This window comes from Osmia lignaria, chromosome 12, assembly GCF_051020975.1.
Source record: "Osmia lignaria lignaria isolate PbOS001 chromosome 12, iyOsmLign1, whole genome shotgun sequence".
NCBI lineage: Eukaryota > Metazoa > Arthropoda > Insecta > Hymenoptera > Megachilidae > Osmia > Osmia lignaria.
In genome coordinates this window covers 7960729-7985230 of record NC_135043.1, presented here as the reverse complement: position 1 = coordinate 7985230, position 24502 = coordinate 7960729, and the positions used below count along the sequence as shown (strand labels likewise).

Genomic DNA, 24502 nt, shown 5'->3' with positions numbered 1-24502 from the left:
GCTGCGTTCCCCCACCATCTTCCAACCTGCGCGTCGCAGTTATGGACTCTGGTGAAATGCGGTATATAGAACTGAATAACCTACAATGCTGTTCTTTTATAATTGATGAAAGTAACTGCATGATAGTTATTTAACACAAAAATTAAGTGGTAATTATTATTAATTAAAAGAGAATAACTGTTTGTATATATATATGCATATGCATATATACGATGAATTAAATTTCATCAATCAACGACCAGTTTGTTATTCATCAAAATGTTGACGTATGGTTGAAACTTTATATATCGCTTTTTTTACGTTAAATAATACGTTTAAAAATGTCAGATGAAATAGAAATGTTAGAAATAAGTAAATGTATCTTGTCGAAATTGTGGTATACATCTCTTGCTATTTACCAAGAAAATATTAAATGTAAATATCTCTTGCCTCAGTGTAATAATGATACTGTAGATTTTATTGAACCCAGAACCTTAATTACAAATTTAATGTAAGTATTTTAAAATTGTACGTGTATTAAAGTAGATTACTGAATATAATTTATATGATAATTGAAATTGATGTTGTTGAAAATGTTGTTTTTTTAGTCATTCGCAGAGTGAAAATGAACATCAATGGATTATTTATACATTATTACAGAAACTTATTGATAATGCAACTTTGGATATTAAATGTATAGAAAAACAGAAAAATTATATACAATGGTTACATGCTTTGTCTTTGTGTAAAAACTTGACAACACATTTGAAACAGGTATTTAATTTCATTGAATTATTACTTGTATATTTCTTTTACTGTACAATGTATTAAGTATATTCATAATTAATTTTGTTTTATATATTTCATAGGGGTTATTAATGTTATTAAGGAATGATTCAGAACAACAAAGTTTAGAAGTCTTTGAGAAGATGCATCATGAATATTTTATATTTTTGAAGCAGAATATTCATAACAATCCAACTATTACATGTTGGATTCTCAATGAATTATTATTACTCTATTGTAACACATCAACCAACATTGTTTATTCTTTACAAGATTTATATGTTTCTCTTATGAAAGAATTATTAGAATTAAAATTATCTAAACAACAATTGATAAGTGAAAATTCTTTTGGATATGTGTTATGCATCATATCAAAAATGAACATAATTGAATTTGATATAGATACATTATCAAGATCACTCTTTCCCATGTTGTTGAAAACTTGTGAAATTCAAGATGTTGAATCTGCATTATATTCAAGAACAAGTAGAACGTTTTTTAACAAATGGTGTACCTTCCTTAATGAAATTTATGCACATTCTGAAGCTGTTAACAATTTGAATGATGCATTGAAAATTCAAGAAGTATTGTTTCATTCTACTTCATTTATAAATAAAAATAAATTGATAGAAAGAGTAGCTAATATGAAAATACATTGGGTTATAGATATTTTGGTAGGTATATACAAATTCATAAGTTAATATTAAGATTATATGTAAACCAATACTTATACTTAATTTTTTTCATTTAGGATATTTGCTACACTTTAATAACAAATGGGAAATATGATAATGTTTCATCAGTGCTATCCTGTAAATTATTGAAAAATTTTTGGCCTGTTTTATTGTTCAGAGTTCTAAATGAATATTCTCAAAAAGAAATCCCTTTTAATGAGGATGAAGAAAATTACGACTGTATATTTAACTCAATTAATTTTTTAATATCGAAATACGATTTTGATGAATTATGTGACTCTATGTTACACGAATTGAAAGTTACTTTGAAAAAAGATATAACAATTTTAGAATATATTTTAAAGTGGACGAAAGAAAACAGTAAAATAAATCATTATAATCAGCTTGAGGAAGTAACAAAATCAGTTGATTTTCAACAAAAAGGTTCTGTAAAGTGGGTATTCAACCTTTTGCAGAATTTTAGTAGCCTTTCGGTGTTGAAGATGACAATAAATATACACGAAGATGATCACAATAAAATAAAGAATTTGTTGGAATATCTTTGTGAACCAAAAAATATCTTTTATGCATATTGTAGTATACTAAATGCTTTAAAAGCTATTCTGTTATGTGACAGTTATAATACAAAACATTATGCCATTGCAAAACACTTTTCTAATATGAGACATTATTTACAAACGTTATATCCACTCAGTTTGCGTATACAAGTTATAGAAAATATATTTTGTTTGCTGTTTTTACAACACGAAGATTTTGATCATATTCAAAAAACTTGTGATAAGAACAATATAAACACTTTTGCTGAGCAATCAAAATTTGGAAATAAATGGATAAGACAGCCTTCAATGGGCTTTGTTTGTAATAAATATGCAGTAAGAGATATACTATTTCATTTGGAGGATGTTATATCAGTTACAGAAATGGAATATACAAAAATGAAAAGTGAAAATGAATGTACAGATGAAATAGATCAAATTCAGAAACATATTTCTTTTATTAAGGAAGCAATAACTGATGCAAAGTGGAGATTAGCACTTTACACGAATTCACAGTTCACTGAAAATATTGATATTAAAGAGGCAGAGAACAGTTGTCTAGCTAAATCTAAAATTAAAATTCTAACAGATAGAAAATTAATTTCCAACCGTTCCAAAGATAATATACTTTTCTATCAAGAAAACAGTATCTCGGATGAAATAAAAGTTAAATCTAATAGTAGTTCCGAGTCAGAAGCAGTACATAATAATACTAGATGGCGAAAACGCTCTAGACATATACCAGCAGCAATAGAAGCTACAACAATAAAGGACATCACCCATAAGCTATCGTTTGTAAATTGTTTATTGGCATCTAAAGAAAGCCTGATTATACGATGTTTGTGGAAAAACGATTATGCAAGAGTTCAAGATATTATAGAGGTAGTTCCATTGATAAAGAAAACGTTTTTATATATTTCTTATTGCAGCTTCAAATGTATTATATGCATCTTCTTCAAATTCAGTAGGTTCATACGTAATAAATTGTTTTTTTTCTTCTTTATTTAATGTACCTGGAGAATTAAGTGCATAATATTTCTTTGCAAAATGAATTCTTTTTCTTGGAAAGCAAACGCCACAACGAAAACAGCAACAACACCACCCTACAGAGTAATACATTGCTCTTGTAAATTATGTCTGTCTGACAGTATGTTTGTATTATACATATACTTTACCTTTATGACACCAACAGGGAATTGCAAGACATATATAAATTAACAGCCACACTTTAATGATCAACCATATTTTTGATACTGTTTTTTTTACTATAGGTTTATCTTTTTCAAGTTCATAATTGTGAATGAAACAATCTATTGCCTTAATACCAAGTTTCTTTGATATTTCTGTACAATTTGTAAAATTAAATAAGTTCTTTAGCGTTTCTTCAGCTAATTCATCTATTTTTTCTTTAGTATCATTGAATGTATTATTTTTGTTATTTATATCTTCTACTATTTGTTCTTCATATTCTTTTTTGAACTTTTCATAATCATAGATTTCTTCATCTGGTTCTGTATTTTCAGTTAAACCATTTTCACCGCTAATTATATATCTTTTGAGAATGTTCTTAGGAAAGATTGATTCATCTTCACCTTCATTAGTATTATCATTACTTATTTTCCAAGAGGAGGAATCATATTGCTCATTATTATGTCTTACTCTATGGATATTTTTATCAATGTTTTGATTGCTCATCTTTTATAATCTGAAAGTAGATATTACCTGAGACTACATTTTTATTTGTGGATACAGTTTATTAATTAATTATTAGATACTTTATCTAAATCTTCTTTAAAACCTGCAATAAATGGTTTATCATTTTCTTCCATGTTAGAATTTTCCCATATATGTGGTTTTAACTGAATAAGTTCATTTATATGTTGCATTTTATTCACTGTTTCATGTTTATTATAATTGTCCACATACGAATGTAAAGGTTTATATCTACTTTCATCTTCTATATAAAATTTCAAATCTGCTAAATCTACAGGTTGTATCATTTCATTTTCGTCTTGTTCATCATAGTCTTTATTGTCAGATGAAATTTCAAATATTTTGTCATTCTGTAAATTAATTTTATATGAAATTGAAGAGTTGATAGAAAAATCATATATAACCGTAATTAAGAGATTATGTCATTTGTAATACCCAACTTTATATAGTGGTAATGAAATAACAGAAGCACTTAATAATAACAACCATGTAAATGATATTTTTTGTAGAAACATATTTGACTTCATCTTTTTTTATTTTCTAGACATCCAATATTAAAAATACTCAATTAAATGGAGAAGTAGAGTTTTCAAAAGCATTACACATGTTTAAAAAGAACTTGTATAAACAGGACAATACATTGAACGATAATAATCAATCCACGGAAAACTTACAGTCATCTACATTAGAGGTATGTCATAAATATGATCTTATTTTCCCTATAAGAACAATATTTCACTTGACAATTAATAATATGTTTATAGAATCTAAGATTAGTTACAAAAGAAGGTATACAGTCTTTTAGACAAACCAGCCAACTTGAAACTTTTTTGGCATCCCAGGAAATTAATTTACGAATGTTAACTATGGAAGTTCTTAACAGCAATGAAGTATTAACGATATGTGCATTAGATGTGGCTTTAACTATGAGCCAGATTTATCCTATTTCATACAATCTCTGTGAAGTTGCAATGAAATATTTAAAATTATGTAAAACATTTGACAATACAGAATATGCACATTTCTTTTTTACATTTTATCAATTACTATATGAAAACAAAGAAGTCTCTGTAGAAAATATATTGTGCGATGCAAAAATTGCATTGTCCAAAAAGGACTGCAAAGAGAAAGATGATTTCTGGAATGAAATTATGGTTAAACATCAGGAATTTAAAGAATCACAGGGAAACAAAAATATAATTAATAAAATTTTGAAAGATAGTAATTATTTACCAGGTTTAAAGGTACTTGGTAAAGTAGCTACTGTTTCTTGTGGAATTAAGAAATACGTACAAAATGTAAGCTCTCATTTGCAACTTTTGCACTCAATCATTCCAGCAGAACATGCAATCCTTACAATTTCTGATTTATTAAAAATTCCATTACATTATTACTTCGGTTATCAAATATTTGAATTGAAGGTTGAACCACATAAACTTGAACCAATTACTCATAGTTTACAAGTTAATTTAACTCACAGTATTCTTACAAATATTTGTCCTAAATTCTTTTACGAAAAAGATATAAATTATGCTACCATTAGCAAAGAAAGTGGATGTATCATTTTAAATAAAGCTTTATTTAAATCGGTATGTATCGCTTTTATAAATAATTTTACGCTGCGTTAGAAACATTATACAGAATATTTATAAAATAATTATTTTATTACAGGATATAAGTTATAGAATTCAAGGACCAAATCAATGTGTTTCAGAAATATTAATGGAATTGCTACAAATTTTGCATAATTTAAATATAGGTCACTCTCACTTGAGTCACGATATATGTAGGTCTATTTCTAAACATCCTGACGTTCAAGATGTATTAAAAAAAACATCTCGTCTCGTAAACTTAGACCTAAGTGAATTATCTGTGGGAGATGATACACTAACTTTCCTTTTGAATACATGGAATCTGATGTATTTACATGCTACTTTAACTATCTGGACAAATTATCCTCCTTTCAATAGTTTACAACATACTATCTCATTAATGTCTATTGGCTACTTAATTGGTGACTTAGGCCTAGTTACCCTTGCTGTACTTAGGTCAAAGTTATTAGATAATATGATGTTAGATAATACATTTTTTATACAAGTTGAAGAGCTTAATGAACCAGCATGGCAAGATTTGGATATCACTTACAATCCAGCAGTGGTTTTTATGATGTCTAATGAGTTTTATGGAACCCCTTGCATCAGAGTAAGTTTTTTCTTTCTTCATTAGTATCTGTCTTACTACCAATAATTAATTTCACAGGTATGCAATGCAGAATCATTAAATAAAGATCTAATTATTGCTTTTCACGAATATCTTGATTATTATTCATTAAGATCTGAGAAATCTATGCAAAACATGGAAACTCAAACAATAATGTTATTACCTGAAATTATGGAACGATATCAAAAATCCATTTCTAAAAGTCAAAGAAGTGATTCACATAATGGTAGTAATAATGATAACTTGTTCTCAATAAATGACTATTACAGATCATTTGATAAACATACAGTTGTTCAATATATGCCATCTTCCTACTTGTATAGTATATTATTGAAATATTCAAATTGTCCTATTGTACATCATCAAAAGCAACCTAATCAGTATAAGACCGTTTGGAAAACTCATATTATAAGGCCAAGCTTATTACAATACCTAGAAAGTCAGAGTTGGGTTATTTCCTACCTTTTACAAAGGATACAAAATGAAAATCCAACTATCTTGGAAAATAATTGTGATCATTTGAAACGTATTGCGTGTCTTGAAAATCTCTTGAGTTCATCTTGGATTGAAGAAATGAAAACCTTATTTGAAAATAATCAAACTCTCGCCGCTATTTTTGAGATAATATCAATAAAAAGATTGTGGTCACATTTTGAATCCATGTTGAATGAAAACGAATGGAACGCTTGTTTGAAACTTATAAATGCTTTGCCAAGTCATTTAGCTCTAAGCACAGAAGTGCAATATTTTAAAGACAAAGTTATCAGTTATATTGTTTCTAAAAAAGATAACGTGTTAAATGTAGAAACTTTACAATGTTTATATCAAATTAAAGATGTGTATACGTTAAATCAGACAGTACTGTATAACATCAATAAGTGGCACATATATGTCTGTGAACAGGCTTTACTCCATGCAGTGTATCATGTAGATAATGATAAATTACCTGTACACTGTAAATTTCAACTAAATGAAATTTTAAATAGAGTACTTATTTTTCACAAAATGCTTCCATATTGTGAAACTAAATCTAATGACAGTTGGTATGATATTGTTTACTGTACAGAAAAAATTGATCCATTGCAAATTATTAAGTCACTGATAAATGCAGATAAATTTGAATTATGCTTAGAATGGATGGAATGTCAAGCATTCTCTTTAGAAATACATCCTTCTATAAGAGAAGAGTTTCTAATTGGACTTTTAAAAAGTGAATCTCAAAATTTTAAGCAAACTTTGAAGGTAATTTAAAAAATATTACATAATGAATGTATTATAAGATATAATATTCATTTATTTATTACTAATTTATATATATTCATTTTTTTACAGTTTCTTCAAACATTACCTTTGGATCAATCAGTTAAACTGTGCAAGATTGTACTAAAGAAGTTAGAATCAATTGACTCGCTACAATTTATTTGTAATTATTTATTACAGTATTGCAAAGCAACAGAAACTATAAAATATCGAAGAACCTTATTAGGAATTGATATTTTAAGTGCATTAGAAGTTCAAGAAAGACCACTGTATATTTGTCTTATAAAGAAACCATTATTAATGTTAGAACAATTACTCATGAACTGTAAATTCGAAAATATTCAGAAAATATTAAATAAAATTCAAGATAAATTAGAACAGGTGGATATTTCAAGAAATAACTTTGACAAAATCATAAGATTTTATGCTAAAAAGTCATTGGATTGTCGCGTGTCTTTACATTGTGACACAGGTGAAAACAAATCAAGAAATGTACAATATTCTGCTTCAGAATCTGAAAATGCTGAATTTGTTATGCCTCTGTTAGTTCCTACTAAAGAAGAATGGGTACCTAATGATAAGGTATGTATCATTGATATTGTAATATGAAAATTTTTAAATATGTAAATAATTTAACTTTGTTTTCTTTTATGTAATAGGCTAGGAAATGCAGTTGTTGCAAAAACGTTATATTTTCGATGTTTAATAGAAGACACCACTGCCGTAGATGTGGTCGTGTTATTTGCGCAACATGCTCCCAACATCGTATGCAAGTTACTGGATATCCACCCTCTGTACTTGTACGTGTTTGTGACGATTGTAAACGGCAAACTGTTTTACAAGCACATGTCCTCCAAGGAACATCATCCACTCCAAGTAGCGAAGTATTTGATTATTGGCGATTGACAAGAGATGAAAAACATAATGAAACTATCCGAGAAGAATTTTCATTTGAATATGCGCCAAATATTTCTTTGTGTTTGGCTATTCTTAACTTACATTCTGATCACAAAACGTACACTAGGTAATAATTTTACTTAAATATAATGTTTTTAATAAGGTACTTTTTTAAAGGACATAATAAAACATATTGTTACAGCTTTTTATTAGATTGTTGCGATGAGATGAGGCGTCTTTTACAACCCGTTAGTAATGGAAAAGTAAGCCCTGAAGTGGATCATGTTGTAATTATTAAAATGATACGTTCCCTGTTGATTGCTGCAAAAGTTAAATGTGCCAAACTTGGTCTTAATACCGGATTAACACATTGTGATAGATTTTTGTCACAAGTAGATCTTATTGCAAGTCTTGTTCAGTCCGATTGTTTGCATCTTATACCTTCTGATAATTTAGACGAAGATGAATTTAGATGTACATTAAGAAAATTAAGAGATGTTCTAATTGAAAAAGAACAATGGACTCTTGCTCTAGATATAAGTACTAAAGCAGGACTGGACACGCAAGGTGTTTGGGCAACGTGGGGTAAAGCGTGTTTGAAAATGGGATATTTTGATCAGGCACGAGACAAATTTTTCCACTGTTTGGATAAAGTCCAATTCGAAAATTTTGACGATTGGGTAATTTTATCATATCCGAAAGACTCTGAAACTACGAAAAAAGGAGAAACCCAAAGATCAATAACTAAAACAAATAAAACTGATAAGGATGGAAATATTAAAATGGATGAGTCGAGCTTAAAGAAAACAGAATTCTCAAAAAATCGACCATTGAAAGATCCACCATTACTTACAGAAATTTTACAAATAATCGATAATTTAAATGTATACAAGCAATACGTGCACTATCCTCATCAGTATAAATCCAGTGCCTGTCAAGAAATATTAAATAATTTTGGAAACTATACAATGACGAGTCATAGGCAATCAAATCTTAAAAATATATTCACAATTATGCAGAACGTTTATTATCACGAAAGCCTTTATTATTTATTAACTTATGGAAGTTATAATTCAATTTTAGAATTTTTTTTGAAACACGAAGAATTTAACAAGTGTCTTACTTTTGCTTTACAAAATAATTTAGAAGCTGATTTATTTTTCAATGCAATTTATTTATATTGTTTAAGAAATGGAAGTGTTGAGAAACTCCAAGAAGCTATGATAAATAAAGATTCAAGTCTATTAATCTGGAAAAAGTATTTAATACATGTCTGTCACAGTTTAGAAAAGAAACAGTATTTAAATATCTTGTATCAGTTACAACTCTTTATGAAAGACTCTATAAGAGCTGCAATGACGTGTATTCGTTTCTACCTTAGCGAAATAACTAGTTACACCGATTTATGTAGTAGAGCACATTTTTTGCTCGATGCCCAAAGACATTTAGAATCTGAATTACAACTTGACAACTTGAATCGGAAAAGAAAAAAAAGCACAAGTTCCATGCATAGCAATCAAGGAATTTTAACAATGGAAATGGATCCTTCAGAAGTAGATAAACATATAAATACAATCTGTAGACAAATGGAAATCACGAAATTTTTAGGAAATTGTGAAAAAGAAGAAAGAGCTCCTCTTCAGTTTTTACACCTGTTCCCAGGCAAGGATCCTAACAGTTCTCAAATTCTCGAATTACCGACATTATTTGGTAGTCAACAGCAGAAAATTGATTTAGCAGTTCTAGCCATTCTGTGTGGACATAATATCGATGAAGGATTTGGGATAGCATTTAGAATAATGCAAGGTTTTTCAGTAATTTAAATATAACATAAATATTTGATTGTATTGCTTATTTATTTATCTAAATGATACATATTATTTTAGATTATAATTTACCACAGCTAAAAGTATATTCTTTAGCCGGACACATCTTGACAGTGAAAAACAATGTTTCGGCGATCGAACAATTAATTAAGTGCTGCTACACCTCTGGAATACCAAATTCACACATTATATCCGACTATGTACTGACACATTGTGTACAACTGTTACTGAATCATTTACACAATGAACCAGAATCGATTTTAAAAAATGATATTCATAATCTTATCAGATTAATAACTGACATAGAATTGAAAGTAAGATTTAATTTTATGCAACAAGTTTTTCATTTGTACAATTGTTTTCTTAATTTTTTTGTTTTTAGATAAATGCATATATTGAATGCAAACAATTGAAGGCAGCGTATCTATTAGCTGTTAAACATTCAAGAGCACAGGATGTAAGAAAAATTTTAAAAGAATCTGATAGACTTGGTCAAACTGCTATTAAAGCAATATGTATCAAGTGGCTTCAACAAGAACCAAAATTGTAATTTTAGAGAAAACTATAAATGTAAGTAAAAGTGCAATATACATTCCTCTCATCTCTTTTCCACTGAAATTAAATGCTAACTTGTGTCGTACTAAATTTGAAGAATGTAATTAATGAGATTGAAATTTTTATAATTTTATAAGTGTTAAATGAAAATGTTGAAAAGTTAAGATTTCTATTTTTATTTTTATTATTTATAAACAGCTATTTACCTTAGTTTTAAGTGATATGAAATTAAATAATATATTCTCAGAATCTACTGAAGTATGCTGCAATAAAAAATAGATACAATATTGGTCAAAAAGTTTATTTAAATCATTGATATGTATAATAATAAATAACAAGTGAATAATTTTAAAAAATATCTAATCTTATAACTAAGATCTATATCTTTTTATAATGTATAATTACTGTACTTTTATGTAAATATAAATGTCAACAAATATTACTTGTAAATAAATACAGAGAAAAATTGAAAAATAATGTTGGAATGTATGTATAAATCTCATAAATTCAATATTATTAAGTATCACAAAACATTTAAATACAAACACTGAGTCACAATATACTACTTTGAGCACACTTTTAGCTTTTATATAGCTTATTTTTGATTATACGTTTTCAAGCTCAAAATTTTGCTATCATTTGAAACATTTTCTTATCAAATAAAAGTATCATTTTTTTTATTTTTGTATACAACATTAATTGTATTAGGATATTTATTTATAATTTTTTTCTTCGCTTACTAAAGCTGACAATCTTTCTTCATATTTTTCTGCAAATAGAGGATCAATATTTTTAATTGATGAAAGCAAGGAATCCTTTTCCTGCTGAATCCAATTATTGCTCCATTCTCTAAAGAGTTTTACACGACACTGAAATAGACTTGGAGGTCTATCAGATTCATTTGTGTGTCCTAAATTTTCCATTTTGAAAACTAATCCATTAACAACATCAGAGGGTCCGCATTGTTCCAAAAGCACATCCAGAAAATCATTCCTTTGCATTTCTGACCATTCTTGAAACCATTCTATTATATAACGTAATTGGACTTCATTTGACAGCATTGTAGACATGTTATATCTTCAATAAAAATGTACAACACCAATTCATTATAATATATAAAGTTCCAATAGTTAAAAAGAATAGACAATAAAAATAACAACATATATATAGATATTATACACCATAATGAATTAATATACCAAAAAATTTATATTTACCGGTCTGCTGTGTTTTTATTAATAATAATAGTTCATAATGATATTTCATTTATTTTCGATGCTTTTAACCATCACAAATTGTTCGAATACAGTTGTCAATAGTTCTCAATACAAGTAAATTTACTACATTATAAAATAATGGTACAAATATACATATAAAGTTGAAAATATAGTATTTAAATTATTAATTGGTCAATTTAGACTTCTTAGAGTTAATTTCAATCTCCTCTTCAAAATCCGACTCGTTTTCTGACGTTAGCCGATCTAAAATTGAAAAAAATCTATTACTTCTTATGAATTTCCAATTAAACAGTTTTTACGTTTCTTCATATAATATTTTGGATTTACTTTTAATATTCACAGAGCTATTTTGTTTTTCCACAACACTAGTTAAAAAATCATTAATTTCAATTTGTGTTTCCTTCAAGCAAGAGATTAAGCCATTCAAATTATTTGTATTTGTTGCAATGTTATTAATGTTAAGTGTATAAATACACTTGTCACTTTCACAAATTTTTATATGCAAACTCATATTATTCATTATGATATTGTATTATTTTTCTTTCACGTAACAAAATATTTTCGTAAGCACATGTTTTGACTTTTATTTATATAAATTCATACTTTCTACAAACCGCAAATGTGTTACACCTAAAATTTTAAGAATGAAAATTATTTTACAATACTTGGTGCTAGGGTTCCCTTTTTTTTAAATTACGAATAAAAATATATATTATCTTTAAATAATTTAATGAAATTTCATAAATTGAATTGTATATACACCATAAGCTTAAACGCATTCGGTCGTTACATGTAGGTTCTCCGTAAGGATTAGCTCGTCACGTCATGGTGATTGTCATTTAGAATTGATTGATCAAGTACTGTTTGTATTATATGTATACTGCAGTTCACCAGAGTCCATAACTGTGAAAAGACCAGTTTTCGTTCTTTGCGCTTCTCCAGTACGCATCTTCGCCCTGATTGGCGATACTCCCAAACGAAGTGAAAAGCGATTAGCAGAGAGCTCGCTGCGTTCCCCCACCATCTTCCAACCTGCGCGTCGCAGTTATGGACTCTGGTGAACTGCGGTATACATCGACAAATTTTAAAAACATATGTTGTACTTAGCAAAATGGTTCTACTGGAAAATGATACGGTAATTTCTTATCTACGAAAAATTATTGTTTCCAGGACTTTATATTAATCTAAATTTTAGTTTTTAGTGGAGCTAACACGACTTTTCGACAAATCTCGAATTTCTGGTTCTGTTGTACTAACTATTAAAAGGTGTAAGTATTTGCAATGTTGTAAATAGTATTCAAACAGAATATTTTACTGATAATTCACTTTTTTTAGTTAATGGACATAATAAACCAGTACCTAGAGAAGGAAAGTCTCCGTTACCAACACCAAGTGAATTTCTCTGTTTAGTGAGAGCCACCTTACGATCTAAGAAAATTTCTACTGTTGTATGTTGCTAATATATCCGCATAATATTTTATTTTTTATATTTTTACAATGGAATCTAACACAGATATTTTATATTTCAGATTCATTCTAAAGATGTAAATAAATTTCAACAAGCCTATTGGAATCTATTAAAATCAAATATTAATGGTCTTAAAAAGTTAAAAAAAGTTAAATCCGCAAAGCCTAAAGTTCATTGACTGTTTAACATTTATATATTATATATTATTATTGAAACTTTTGCATATATCTTTGTATAACACAAAACATAATTCCTTTAATGTCTATTACAATACTGCCTAAGAAATAAATCACATTTTATGTAAATAATGCCAACACAAATAAGTTGTTTAATTTTCTAAATTATGAATTCCACTAATTTACATGAAAAAAATATATATATCAAATGTTTTATGTTATTTATAATTTCATTCATAACTTTAACAGAAGTTTTACTACGTAACTATGTTTTTGATCATATGATTTTTGTATGTATATATAGAATAATTTTTCAGTTAAAAAGCTGAATTAAATAAACTTGTATGTTGCACAACATATACACGCATTATACAGATTCACATTTTATTCAAAGCGTATTTTAAAAACAATTTACAAAGTAATACACACTAATAATTATTTACAATTAAATTATTCGTTTACCAAGTGATTAAATCTTCGTTTTTATTAAAAATAATTACATAAATCAATGTAAAGTAACAAATACTTGATTTATACGTTAAAATCATCTTTAACCTAAATTTACAAACATGTTTGGGAAACACGTTAATTAAAAATATGGAAGGCGTACCCCTTGACGTAGGCCATTTTGTTGTACGTTCAGGTTTACAGGGATTATTTCTTCAGGGGCACGTAGAAGTGACTAAGAAAGTTACAGATCGATAGTCACCGCAAGATTATCAATAATTTTCATTATATTCTTTTCACTTTGAATATACTTTTTAATTACTATGATTAATTATTAAGTAATGAATATAGACGTTACCACAGTATTGTGATTGTCGTGTATATCTTTCTACCGCGAACTACGATCGTAAAAGTACATTTAATTTTTGAAAAACCCAAGCAATCTTATACTGTGCTAATTATAAGAAACAAAAATAATGGAGGAAATAATGGGTATTTACATTTTGATATTGAAAATATTATATTTTGTACGGTGTGTTTGTTACGTAGCATATGATACGCGTCATTTCTGTTTTAGAAATTGTGAAAGTTGAGGATACGGTGTTAATGAAAAATACTACATTGGAAAATTTATTTGGTAATCATAGTGTATCATCATGATGTACCTAAGCTTTTAATAACAGTTTTAATATCTCTGCTTGATTATTACAGATCCGGATAATTCACAAGAAACTATTATAATGTCTACAGAACATGATTCAAGTGATATGAAAGGTATCTACAGTCAACATAGCCTTCTACTTTGTGATCAAATTTCATTGTTTATGTTTACATACCTTTTCAAATTATCTTACAGTGATTATATTATTTCACACTATTTGCTTCTCTTTTTTGATTTATTATAGCACCTTTTAATATAATTTTTTCAGTTATTGCTCAAGGTGGTCAAATTATACAAATTGTAACAGATTATGAATGTGTAACGTGTCATCGTGTTTTTCAGTCACAAGATGTAAGAATGTAACAAATTTATTTAAGTTATATTATTCTATAATTTATAGTAAATCAATGTTCATTATAATATATTTTAACAAAATCATTAATTGTAACAGATGCTAAAAGAACATTTAGATATGTGCAGAGAAGAAGATGATTCTGTGAATATATTGCAATTAAGTAATCTCGAGAGTTATGATTCAGAGGATGAAGAAAAAGATGATAATTCGGATTACATTATTAATTCTAATGCAGAAGGTATTTAATATATCATGTGTAAAGATTCTTTTATAATGTATCGTTATAGATTTAAAAGATACAAACTACAAATTTTAGATTCTAGTTCCAGTGGTCAGAAAAATAATAACGATAAACCAGTAATTATGCCTGTACCTGATACTCAATGCCATTGTTGTGCTGAAGATTTAAGCACAGCACACAATGGTGGTCAATATAAATGTCAAAATTGTGACCTTTCGTTCAAAAAGAAATCGTCTTTAGAAAGACATACCGTCGTAATTCATTGGCAATGCGATTCTTGTACTTGTAAGGAATGTGGAGAATCGTTTCGTGATAAAAAATCGTTGAACAAACATCGGTATACCACTCATTGTGGCCGAAAGGTTTATAGGTAAGTACATATGTAATTATTTTTTATGCAAGAATTGTATTGATAACTGTAAAAAAGATATAACTCAACGAATTTCAGGTGTGAGCCGTGTGATACTTATTTCTCTCGAAGTTATCATTTAAATCGTCACATAATGCAATCAAGTTGTCATGGGAACATCATGAATACATTCAATTGTCAAGTGAGATTCTTTTTCGAAACATTTAAATTTGTTCTATTTTTAAAATTAAATTCAAAGTAATTCACTTTGCATTTTGATAGGTTTGTAAAAAGGTATTTACCCGTAAAGATAATTTACGGGAACATTTGCGCACTCATGCTGGAACTCCTCAAAGACAGAAAAAACCTTGTAAATACTGTCCAAAGGAATTTTTTACTAGCCAACAGCTAGTAATTCATGAACGCGTACATACAGGAGAACGACCAGTTCAGTGTGACTTATGTCCTAAAACATTTTTATCATCTCTTGCATTAAAAAAACATAGACGAGTACACACAGGAGAAAAACCGTTTGAATGTAAATTTGTAAGTATTGATTATCTAAATAAAATAGTTGAACAATTTTGTACTTAGGAATGACTGCAGTAAAGAAAATGGAAAATAAATATACAGACTTGTAAATTTTCTTTTTCAAGTATATGATTTCGATTAGCATGTTTTTAAATATAGCGATTAATTTCATAATTAATTATTGTAAAGCTCCTACACAAACGACGTAATCTAATTTTCATACTGAAATTGTCGCATTTTGCAATACTAATTTGTTTATATATTTTTATTACATGCAAGCATTATATACAGGAAAATTTATGTAAGTTTTTACTGGAATAAATAATATTTTAAACTTCATATTCAATTTATATCACAAATAATACGAGCTCAATTTAATATTTCATAAAATATATATGTTTTATTAATTACTTTTTAAATTATTTTAGTGCCACAAGAAGTTTGCTGCCCGAGAAACTTTAAATCGACATCAGAGAACTCATACTGGTGAAAAACTTCACGTTTGTCAATACTGTGGAAAATCATTCATTCAAGCCGCTCAACTAAGAGCACATATATTTCACCATACTGGTGAAAATGGTTTCTATTGTGATGTGTGTGGAAAAGCATTTAATCGAAAAGCCCGTTTAAATGTACACAAAAAATTCGTCCACGAAGGAGCAACACCGTTCACGTGTGAAATTTGTGAAAAAAGATTTATTAGAAGAGAGGATCTTGTTAAACACGCATTGCTTCATACAGGAGTTAAACGTAAGATGAAATCACTTCAGTTTTAATATTTAAATTTTAACGAATTAAACTTTTAAATTGATTCGAAATTTTACTTTCATTTCAGCATTTAAATGTGATAAATGTGTAAAAGCTTTTTCTACGAAGTCATCTTTGCAAGCTCATTTAAATACTCATAGACGAGAACCACCGCAATCGTGCGTTGAATGTAATAAAGTTTTCATTCGACAAGATTGTTTAATGAGACATATCAAAGCGAAACATCGGGAACTATTAGAGGATGTAATGAACGAAGTTGAGAAAAAGCATTTGCAAACACAGTTATATAACATTGCCACAATTGCTGCAGAAAAAACAAAAAATGGAAAATCCAGAAGACTTTCCACTGATGAACTATTAAAAGCTATTTCGGATCTTTTAAAGATATTAATCGATGATGAAACACTTCAGGTATGATATAATGATAATATTAAATTCTAATAACTACATAAGGTGGAATAATATTCAGTATATTTTACATCTTGTAGCTGTTTGGTTGGCCTGATGCTTCTATTCAAGATATTCTAGAAGCTGTAATTAGAAGATGCGGCCATCAGCCATTGACGTCTGAAAGTGAATTACTTTTTACCGAACGATTAAGAGAAAACATCAAACTTTTGTTCACAGTTGTCATAGAAGATGATACGGTAAAATCTCTCTTAACAACAAAAACAGTGGATGATGTTATTATACACGTTTTAGAACTTTCTAAGGAATGTACATCAAATTCGTAGTTGTACAACAAAAAAAAACAAAAGTTAAATAATTTTCTATTTATACATATACATAGTGTTCAGTTTCTTTTTCTTTATTGATATTAAGGATTTTAAGTTGAATTGCGCAGACAATGAATATTTAAACTAATTAGAATTAGCATGCGCAGAACAAACGAAAACTCGTCGTATGAAAAGATCTTTCGTTGAACGAATAATATACATGAATGTATTTGATTCGTAAGACATTGTGAAGCGCCATCTTTTGGGCTGTTTATTTATAAATTGAGGTTACAGAATCTAACCTAATGTAACTACTGTGAATAAATATGTTTGTATACGCATAATAACTGAAATATTATATTCTACTTTGTTATATTAAATATACATTTTTCGTTCGACAGAGAGATGAAAAGTTATTTCTGAAAAACGTCAACTTCATATTATATATTTATATATATAGTTTCGTACGTATGTGCAGGTTATTGTTTTATTTATATATACCTGATGTCACAAGAGTCCATAACTGCGAAAAGACCAGTTTTCGTTCTTTTCTGCGCATTGTCGCTTTGATTGGCGATACTTCCAGCGGAAGTGGAAAGCGATTGGCGGATCGCTTTCCCCCACCATCGCTGCGTTCCCCCGCCATCTTCCAACCTGCGCGCTTAGTTATGGACTCTCGTGACATCAAGTATATATTATTGTTATATTTATTGGTTTTTCACACTTATTTAAGCAAGTTTTTAATATTATACACACTGTGCGATATTTTTCAGATTTTTCAACATTGTACAGAAAATACTTTATGAACGTGATTATCCGTTTTGCAACAGAGTTATTTATCTTCTTACATAATTTCTAACTGCTTAAAAATGATTGAATTAAATAGTTCAATAAATATTGGAAGACTACAAAAAAAGTCACAAGGTGATTATTACAATATATGGTTTAGTATTATAAACTTTTCTATATGAAAATTTTTGTTTTACTTAACAAATATTATTGCAGTAAGTTTTAAAGAAGAAAGCAGCGATGATAATGAATCTAATACCATTGCATATAAAACCGAGGGTAATCCTGGTTGGGCAGATGCTATGCAGAAGATTTTGCAAACAAGAAAGCCAAAACGTAAAAAAACAATAGTTTTGTCTAAGGCAAAAAAGTTATTCGACGTGAAGAAAAAAGAAATTGAAGAAAATGTGTCATTTGAAATTGAAAAAGTAAAGGAAGAAGTAGAAACGTTTAAAGAAGAAGTTGAAAATAAGGATGAAAAATCAGTTACACAATCAAAAGAAAAAAGAAAAAATAATTTGGGTATTAGGGTAAAACCAAGTATAATAGATAGAGAACGGGAAAGAATGTTACAAAAAATAGCTACAAAGTAATTAAATTATTTCAAGAACATAAATGATATTTTTTTTATATAATTAAAATATTGAAATATATATTATTACAGAGGTGTAGTACAATTATTCAACGCGGTAAAACAACAACAAGGTGAAATTAATCAAAAACTATCAAAAGCTGGCCCATTAGAACGAAAACGGGAACGGGTATTAAAGAACATTGATAAATGTGCATTCTTAGATGTTCTTATGGGTGGAAGTAAAAGTATTCCAATAGATAACAATATTAAGGACGAAACGGAACAAAATAAAAGTCGTAAACAAAAGGTACAATATGTTGTTTCAAATAAGCAATATTCTTTCCTACCAGAAAATACTAGTATTAAGAAATAAAATATTTTTAATAAAAGGACCAGGAAACTTGGAACGTGCTGAGAGAAGATTTTGTTATGGGAACAAAGTTGAAAGATTGGGATCGAAAAAGTAAAGAAGATGAAGATGATTCTTCAGCCCCAGAAGATATGGATAGCGACGATTAAATTACAGAAAGTTGTAAAATATTTTTACCGCTTTTAAAAAATTGATTGAAAGGTATGTTGTCAACATTTGTTAGTAATGTAATGTTACAATTTTTCAGTTATTTAGTCTGTATCTTTACTACTTTTGTCTTTCTAAAGCATACAGAAAAGCACAAAATATTACTTTCTTAGTAAATATCTTATTTTATTAATAATTTATATTTTGATATTTTTTATCTATGCAACAACAATGATAATGCATACAACGTATCATTTCTTTATATAATTTATCGTACGTTTATAACACGAACATGATTCTGTCTAAAATTCATTTTTGTTTTTATTGTATTTAAATCGCATAAATATGCCATAATATTTTATTATAAAATGATACTATACTTTTGTTTGTATATTTAAGCCGCAATTTGTTTTAGGGATGAATTACACATAATTGATGAACTGTATTAATAACATAATCTTCGCATAGAATTTTGATGCATTCAACAGTTACCCTATGCACATTTTATTTGTATATACTTCGTTTTCATCATTTTCATGGTACGTACAAATATTAAGCCTTTTACTAAACTTGCATATCGGAAATCGTTAAATATTTTGCAGTAAAACAATGTAAAAAGCAAATGCATAATAAATAGTCTGTACCATGGATTGCTAATAACAGGTAAAAAATGTTTAAATCGATTTATAGCAATTATTTTCTTAACATTTACCGAACCTAATACGTAATTAACTCTTGGACGGACTGAACTAACTTTGTTTTATCTTTTTTCTTCTATTATTATTTACCACAATTAAATTGATTGTTCCTTCTGTTTATATCAAATTATATTTCGAAATTTAATTTTTATTAATTCTTCCTCTTGGTTTTGGATAGTATAACTTTTAAATTGTCTATACACGTTTATTTTATTGTTCTTTATTATTCTGTGTACAAACAAATCTGAAGTCTATTGTAATATCTGTTAGAAGAAAGAGAAAAAAGAAAAAGCAAATAAACCCGACTGTCAATTTTCAGTATAAACTTCTGTTGTATTATAAAATTAATTACAAAAAAGAAAAAAAAATTAAGATTATAATAAAAACTAATCAGTTCGCGAGATAATAGTATGTTTCTATTTGAGTGTTAACTTTTCTTTTTACAGGATGCAAGTATCAACATTCGTTTGGTCAAAAAGTTTTCCGGTAATTATTTGCTCGTAACATATTTTCAAAGTATTTTTGAGGACCAAATGTGCTTTGTGAACGTAGAGGTTTAATGTTATACTCGGCTTTCACGAATATCAGCTAGAGCCCCGAAATTACTGGTCTCTTCGTCCGAGTAATTAGATTCAGTTTCCAATCGTTGGGATCTTCCAACATTTTCGTCGATACTTTGGCTTCTAATATAATATTCTATCGGGTTTGATTCCGTGTTGCGATTAGTTTCATCCGCTCGAGGATTTTCCGAATGTACATTTCTCAAATTCGATTGATCATCTTGATTGATTTGCGTTCTTGATCTATCGTTCTCGTTTGCAACGGAATACCAATTATGAGAACCGTGACCATTATTGCGATCCTCGGAACGAGATAATCGAACAAAGATTACTCCATTCTCTTGATTTTCTTTTTGAGAATTCTCCAAGTTGTTTCTGCTTTCTTGGCTGATCCTCGACAAGCTACGAACAAGATTCCTCGTGTTCATCAGATCATTTCCCGTCGTTATATTTCGTGATATCTCATCGGTATTATTCCCCTGTATTCTTTCGTTGTTCCGAACGGTATTATCCGAAACACAATGATTTCCATTCTCCGACACTAATTCGTTCCGCATTTGATGTTCGTTACTGTTCTCTGTGTGAAACGAAGTTTCGTCCTGATAAGTTCTAAGGGCCTCGAAATTCGCATTGCTAAACACTCGAGGTACGATGCCCTGGCTCATCCTGTACAACTCTAATTCATTATCCACGAAATAACTGTCGAGAGGATTGCTGATGATCGATGGATTTCTCGAAACGTTTCTTCGTGGAAAACTTTGACTCGAAAAATTTGCTATCGTCGCGTAAGGGTACGGTATTGTATTCATAGGATTACTTAGTATATGCGGATAACCATCTAGGCTCTGCATCTCGATCTCCTCTTTACCGTCGTGACAAAAACCGTGCATGTCTATCTCGTGAGGAAGATTGGCGAACCTAGGAAATTGGTTAATGTTTTAAAGAATCAAAACGATTAGACGGGAACAATTTCCATTTCGTTAAATTTTACCTATGCAATAAAATATCAGAATACGACGGTGGCATGTCCGACTCTTCTTTTCCGTAGATACTTTCGTAAGTTGGGGGTGGGAAACACCCAACGGATCCTAAGCTGTCTTTACTGGGCGTTTCAGCGTCCATCTCTAAGATGCTACCTTGGCTATTCTGTAGCTGATGTCGATTTATGCTTCGTGGATTTCTTTGAGCTCGTAATACGCTATCGCCGAGTTCCACCAAGTCTAAACCTGTTTCGAAGGGAGCATCTATTAGTGAAACCATCATCTACCAATCATAGACAAGCTAATAAATTCGTTTCTCGTTAGGGATATTTTCAACAACAATGGAATCGTACCGGTCGGATCGGTTTGGAACTGGGTGAAGATTGTACCGTCGACAACAAGCATTCTACCGTGTGGTAAGAGAATGATGGTCGGTGTTGCTACCATCGCTTGATCGTTATTGCTGAATCGTGAATCTGGTTCAGGATCTTCTAACCGGCAGCAACAGTGTCTTCTACATAGAGACCTGCAGAACGGTGCACCCCAACAGCAATAGGCGAAAATAAAGCATAAGACGGCAAGCATCACTAGAAGAGCAGCTACCCCTTGGCTTTGCTGAGCGGCTGCGAGGGTTGGACCACCGGCGACGCCGACGCCAAATCCTAACCCTCCGCTGCTGCTCATCTCGCCTAAAACATTCAGTTCTTTTATTGTAAAATAATAATAATAATTAGAATACCATTTCGTGGGACACGTTACGAAATAACAATTCGACGTGTTACTCGTAAACACAAGAAACTTATTTAAATCCGCAATGCGGAGCATAGAGCGATACTAATATACGCGTTCTTGGCAAAATTCCAGTCTTACCCGACAAATTTTCATACAAGTTCAATTTCAAGTGGCTACTTGCAATCAAATCGTAGCGACATGGATATTACTTATCGATCCTTCGATGCTTTCATCTTATTGTCAGATTAACTCGTTACTTTTCTTTTTCTTTCACATCCTGTGGATGGACGTTCAAGAGTAATCACAAGATTTATAAATGAAAAGCTTATTTCCTTGGTTATCATATGAGCAGAAGTGTAATTTTGAGCATCGGAACCGCTCTCTCTTATGCTAACAGAATAAATTACGTTATCTTGGAGGGAAGTATAGCAAGGTGAAAGTGAGAAGAGTGCGGTAATCCTGGACGTATAGCAGCCGGCGCCAGTAGGTCGATCGTGTTCTAACGTTTGGAAAAATTCATAGTGTCCGCTCGTTTCGTAAGCAAAACTTCGAATAAGGGGCAATAAAATTATCGTAAAATTGTCAAGTTACGTATAACTTAAATTTCAAAATTATGTAACGAAGTTCTTCTTCAATTTTCAAAATTATAATTACCTTGGGTAGTGATGTTATACAGCCAAGTCGTCCCCGTGGTGGTTGTTGATTCCGTGATTTTCCACGATCTGTCCACCATGAAAAAGATTTTTTATACCTCACCAGAAAATATCCTCTCTTTTTTTCCCTTCAGTAATATTTAAACGTAAGACAGCCAGGTACACGGTTGTTGTTACTCGTAACACGTTGCATCGTGCGATTCGAATTAGAGTTTATTTCACTCGAACTAACTGAACAGAGTTAATTAAGTAATCGTACTAACAAATAGTGCGCTTAATAATTGTAACAGTTGACGATCTCATTTCTCTTTGTTCAACGGATTTTGAATTCTCCCGCGTAGTGACGTCACGACTGCACGATTATTGTGTATCGAATAAGCTTCGATCCAATCGCATCGTTAACGAGATTGCAAACGAGAACGATATTTGTATCGCGATATTAACGATTCATGTGACAAGTTCGCGGGATAATCTCTTCACAAAGACATCGAGCGTGATGTCGAACAACGTACACTGTCATCGAGGAGATACTCTTGACCCATTTTAATATCTCCCCACTTAATATCAACCTGCTGCTTTTCGCCTCTGATACTTCTGTTTCCCAATCAGGGAACGTCCTCGTCAGCTAGTTCGGTAGATTCCTTTTTTATCACTTATAACGATTCATTTCATCTTCGTATTAAGAAAATAAATTTGGTAAGTTCTCTTTAAAATTCTATTGTCAAATTATGAACTTTCACATCGATGAAATATTCATTTTAATCATAATCTTGTACATTAATATATGTTTATGTATTCGTAATTGCCGTGCTTGTTTTTCATTAATAGGTTAGGCTTACATTTAAATTGTGTTGCAATCGAACTGTACTTGCGATCGAAAATTCAAATTTCCCGCGAACAGTGTACTGATCGATTTGATTAGACGCAGTGCGGTTTTCAAACAATCAAAATCAAAATATTGATTCGGATTATCAATAATTATTCAATTGTCAGATGATGATAAACTTTGCGAAACGCATGACATTAACATTTTAATTATTGTTATAATATATAGGATATTTCGTTATGGTTCACCATATTATATATGACGATAATTTTTATTCGTCTCTTTTTTAACGAAAACTTTTGTTTCAAATTTTAATCCAGCACACACATCCTGTTCAATTGTGAAATTGCATTGTTAATGTCCCCTTCGTTTTGTGACTTTGACGTCATTGACTGCAGATGAAGGCGCGCCATATTATTTACTTTCGATGCATTGTGCATTTATGCGATATTTTCTAAATTATTATCCTCTTCTTCATGGTATTCAATTCTCTTGCAATAATTGGATATATCGTTTTCATTTTTTCAAATGAAAATTATCTACAGCAGAATAATTTGGTTTAACGTTGTTGTAATGTAATCTTTTCAACACCGAAACCGATTAATCTGATTAGCGTATCTCAATAATTCCATATACATAATTCACACGCATGATTGTCACACACGGAAACCGAATTCACAAGAGTATGTGTTTATTAAGATAAATTAAGTTACCGGAGTAGATTACACCTTTGTCGTGTTTCGTTTTAAATAGTAG

The 24502-nt window shown here is 29.6% G+C and overlaps 7 protein-coding genes and 1 long non-coding RNA gene across 14 annotated transcripts in view; 5 read left to right on the top strand and 3 right to left on the bottom strand.

Moving 5' to 3' along the window:
- Positions 1-36: 36 nt before the first annotated feature.
- On the top strand, positions 37-10817 carry Sptz (zinc finger FYVE-type containing 26 spastizin). Of its 2 annotated transcripts, XM_034321716.2 has the most exons (14): positions 40-490; positions 588-753; positions 849-1439; positions 1517-2878; positions 4254-4400; positions 4474-5298; positions 5381-5911; positions 5969-7171; positions 7262-7771; positions 7849-8213; positions 8289-9892; positions 9973-10226; positions 10295-10482; positions 10715-10817. In XM_034321716.2, the coding sequence occupies exons 1-13, from the start codon at positions 321-323 to the stop codon at positions 10460-10462; spliced, it is 7896 nt and encodes a 2631-aa protein (XP_034177607.2). In that variant the 5' UTR covers positions 40-320; the 3' UTR covers positions 10463-10482; positions 10715-10817. The 2 variants fall into 2 exon arrangements, with proteins under 2 accessions (XP_034177608.2, XP_034177607.2); XM_034321717.2 differs by lacking the exons at positions 10295-10482; positions 10715-10817 and having other exon boundaries at positions 37-490; positions 8289-9887; positions 9973-10113.
- Positions 2877-4520, bottom strand: LOC117603035 (uncharacterized). 2 transcript variants are annotated; one of them, XM_076691251.1, is made up of 5 exons: positions 4384-4511; positions 4150-4249; positions 3772-4059; positions 3172-3691; positions 2877-3099 (listed from the first exon to the last, which is right to left on the bottom strand). In XM_076691251.1, the coding sequence occupies exons 2-5, from the start codon at positions 4234-4236 to the stop codon at positions 2906-2908; spliced, it is 1089 nt and encodes a 362-aa protein (XP_076547366.1). In that variant the 5' UTR covers positions 4237-4249; positions 4384-4511; the 3' UTR covers positions 2877-2905. The 2 variants fall into 2 exon arrangements, with proteins under 2 accessions (XP_076547366.1, XP_076547367.1); XM_076691252.1 differs by lacking the exon at positions 4150-4249 and having other exon boundaries at positions 4384-4520.
- An 869-nt stretch (positions 10818-11686) lies between the features above and the next one.
- Positions 11687-12591, bottom strand: LOC143305935 (uncharacterized). Its single transcript, XR_013063180.1, has 3 exons — positions 12468-12591; positions 12033-12335; positions 11687-11948 (listed from the first exon to the last, which is right to left on the bottom strand). It is a non-coding gene; the product is annotated as an uncharacterized LOC143305935 (long non-coding RNA).
- Positions 12592-12669: 78 nt separating this feature from the next.
- Positions 12670-13480, top strand: Srp14 (signal recognition particle 14). The gene is made up of 4 exons (XM_034321741.2): positions 12670-12840; positions 12901-12973; positions 13041-13153; positions 13235-13480. The coding sequence occupies exons 1-4, from the start codon at positions 12817-12819 to the stop codon at positions 13349-13351; spliced, it is 327 nt and encodes a 108-aa protein (XP_034177632.1). The 5' UTR covers positions 12670-12816; the 3' UTR covers positions 13352-13480.
- Positions 13481-13815: 335 nt separating this feature from the next.
- LOC117603000 (uncharacterized) lies at positions 13816-17435 on the top strand. The gene is made up of 11 exons (XM_034321672.2): positions 13816-14288; positions 14374-14433; positions 14508-14570; positions 14726-14808; positions 14909-15050; positions 15129-15423; positions 15502-15604; positions 15685-15948; positions 16362-16683; positions 16769-17112; positions 17190-17435. Exons 1-11 carry the CDS (start codon positions 14273-14275, stop codon positions 17433-17435), a joined length of 1938 nt encoding a protein of 645 aa, XP_034177563.2. The 5' UTR covers positions 13816-14272.
- Positions 17436-17744: 309 nt separating this feature from the next.
- Positions 17745-19306, top strand: LOC143305934 (RRP15-like protein). Of its 2 annotated transcripts, none has more exons than XM_076691244.1 (5): positions 17745-17881; positions 18191-18341; positions 18423-18795; positions 18871-19087; positions 19171-19306. In XM_076691244.1, exons 2-5 carry the CDS (start codon positions 18287-18289, stop codon positions 19297-19299), a joined length of 774 nt encoding a protein of 257 aa, XP_076547359.1. In that variant the 5' UTR covers positions 17745-17881; positions 18191-18286; the 3' UTR covers positions 19300-19306. The 2 variants fall into 2 exon arrangements, with proteins under 2 accessions (XP_076547359.1, XP_076547360.1); XM_076691245.1 differs by lacking the exon at positions 17745-17881 and adding an exon at positions 18011-18105.
- Positions 19307-20557: 1251 nt separating this feature from the next.
- LOC117602990 (uncharacterized) lies at positions 20558-23062 on the bottom strand. Of its 3 annotated transcripts, none has more exons than XM_034321652.2 (4): positions 22922-23062; positions 21889-22224; positions 21547-21781; positions 20558-21473 (listed from the first exon to the last, which is right to left on the bottom strand). In XM_034321652.2, the coding sequence occupies exons 1-4, from the start codon at positions 22998-23000 to the stop codon at positions 20558-20560; spliced, it is 1566 nt and encodes a 521-aa protein (XP_034177543.1). In that variant the 5' UTR covers positions 23001-23062. The 3 variants fall into 3 exon arrangements, with proteins under 3 accessions (XP_034177543.1, XP_034177544.1, XP_034177542.1); XM_034321653.2 differs by lacking the exon at positions 22922-23062 and adding an exon at positions 22406-22539; XM_034321651.2 differs by lacking the exon at positions 22922-23062 and having other exon boundaries at positions 21889-22360.
- A 417-nt stretch (positions 23063-23479) lies between these two features.
- Positions 23480-24502, top strand: part of pnut (septin 7-like protein pnut) — a 31039-nt gene continuing 30016 nt past the window's right edge. Inside the window, exon 1 of one of the 2 annotated variants that reach the window (XM_076691243.1) lies at positions 23480-23616. The gene's annotated coding sequence lies outside the window, so the exon portion shown is untranslated. The remainder of the gene's footprint in view (positions 23617-24502) is intronic. The other variant, XM_076691242.1, reaches the window with a different exon arrangement.

Excerpts from the sequence above, each read along its gene's own strand:
- Sptz (XM_034321716.2), top strand. The coding sequence starts at position 321 with ATGTCAGATGAAATAGAAATGTTAGAAATAAGTAAATGTATCTTGTCG. Across the intron at positions 5,912-5,968 it reads ATGGAACCCCTTGCATCAGA|GTATGCAATGCAGAATCATT; the intron begins GTAAGTTTTTTC and ends TTAATTTCACAG. Across the intron at positions 7,772-7,848 it reads AATGGGTACCTAATGATAAG|GCTAGGAAATGCAGTTGTTG; the intron begins GTATGTATCATT and ends TTTATGTAATAG.
- LOC117603035 (XM_076691251.1), bottom strand. The coding sequence starts at position 4,236 with ATGAAGTCAAATATGTTTCTACAAAAAATATCATTTACATGGTTGTTA. Across the intron at positions 3,692-3,771 it reads TTAAAGAAGATTTAGATAAA|ATGAGCAATCAAAACATTGA; the intron begins GTATCTAATAAT and ends AGATTATAAAAG. Across the intron at positions 3,100-3,171 it reads TCCCTGTTGGTGTCATAAAG|GGTGGTGTTGTTGCTGTTTT; the intron begins GTAAAGTATATG and ends ATTACTCTGTAG.
- Srp14 (XM_034321741.2), top strand. The coding sequence starts at position 12,817 with ATGGTTCTACTGGAAAATGATACG. Across the intron at positions 12,974-13,040 it reads TGTACTAACTATTAAAAGGT|TTAATGGACATAATAAACCA; the intron begins GTAAGTATTTGC and ends CACTTTTTTTAG. Across the intron at positions 13,154-13,234 it reads CTAAGAAAATTTCTACTGTT|ATTCATTCTAAAGATGTAAA; the intron begins GTATGTTGCTAA and ends TTTATATTTCAG.
- LOC117603000 (XM_034321672.2), top strand. Across the intron at positions 14,809-14,908 it reads GTGTTTTTCAGTCACAAGAT|ATGCTAAAAGAACATTTAGA; the intron begins GTAAGAATGTAA and ends TAATTGTAACAG. Across the intron at positions 15,949-16,361 it reads AACCGTTTGAATGTAAATTT|TGCCACAAGAAGTTTGCTGC; the intron begins GTAAGTATTGAT and ends AAATTATTTTAG.
- LOC143305934 (XM_076691244.1), top strand. The coding sequence starts at position 18,287 with ATGATTGAATTAAATAGTTCAATAAATATTGGAAGACTACAAAAAAAG. Across the intron at positions 18,796-18,870 it reads TTACAAAAAATAGCTACAAA|AGGTGTAGTACAATTATTCA; the intron begins GTAATTAAATTA and ends ATATTATTACAG. Across the intron at positions 19,088-19,170 it reads ATAAAAGTCGTAAACAAAAG|GACCAGGAAACTTGGAACGT; the intron begins GTACAATATGTT and ends TTTTAATAAAAG.
- LOC117602990 (XM_034321651.2), bottom strand. The coding sequence starts at position 22,360 with ATGCTCCGCATTGCGGATTTAAATAAGTTTCTTGTGTTTACGAGTAAC. Across the intron at positions 21,782-21,888 it reads GTTCCAAACCGATCCGACCG|GTTTAGACTTGGTGGAACTC; the intron begins GTACGATTCCAT and ends CCTTCGAAACAG. Across the intron at positions 21,474-21,546 it reads TCTGATATTTTATTGCATAG|GTTCGCCAATCTTCCTCACG; the intron begins GTAAAATTTAAC and ends CCAATTTCCTAG.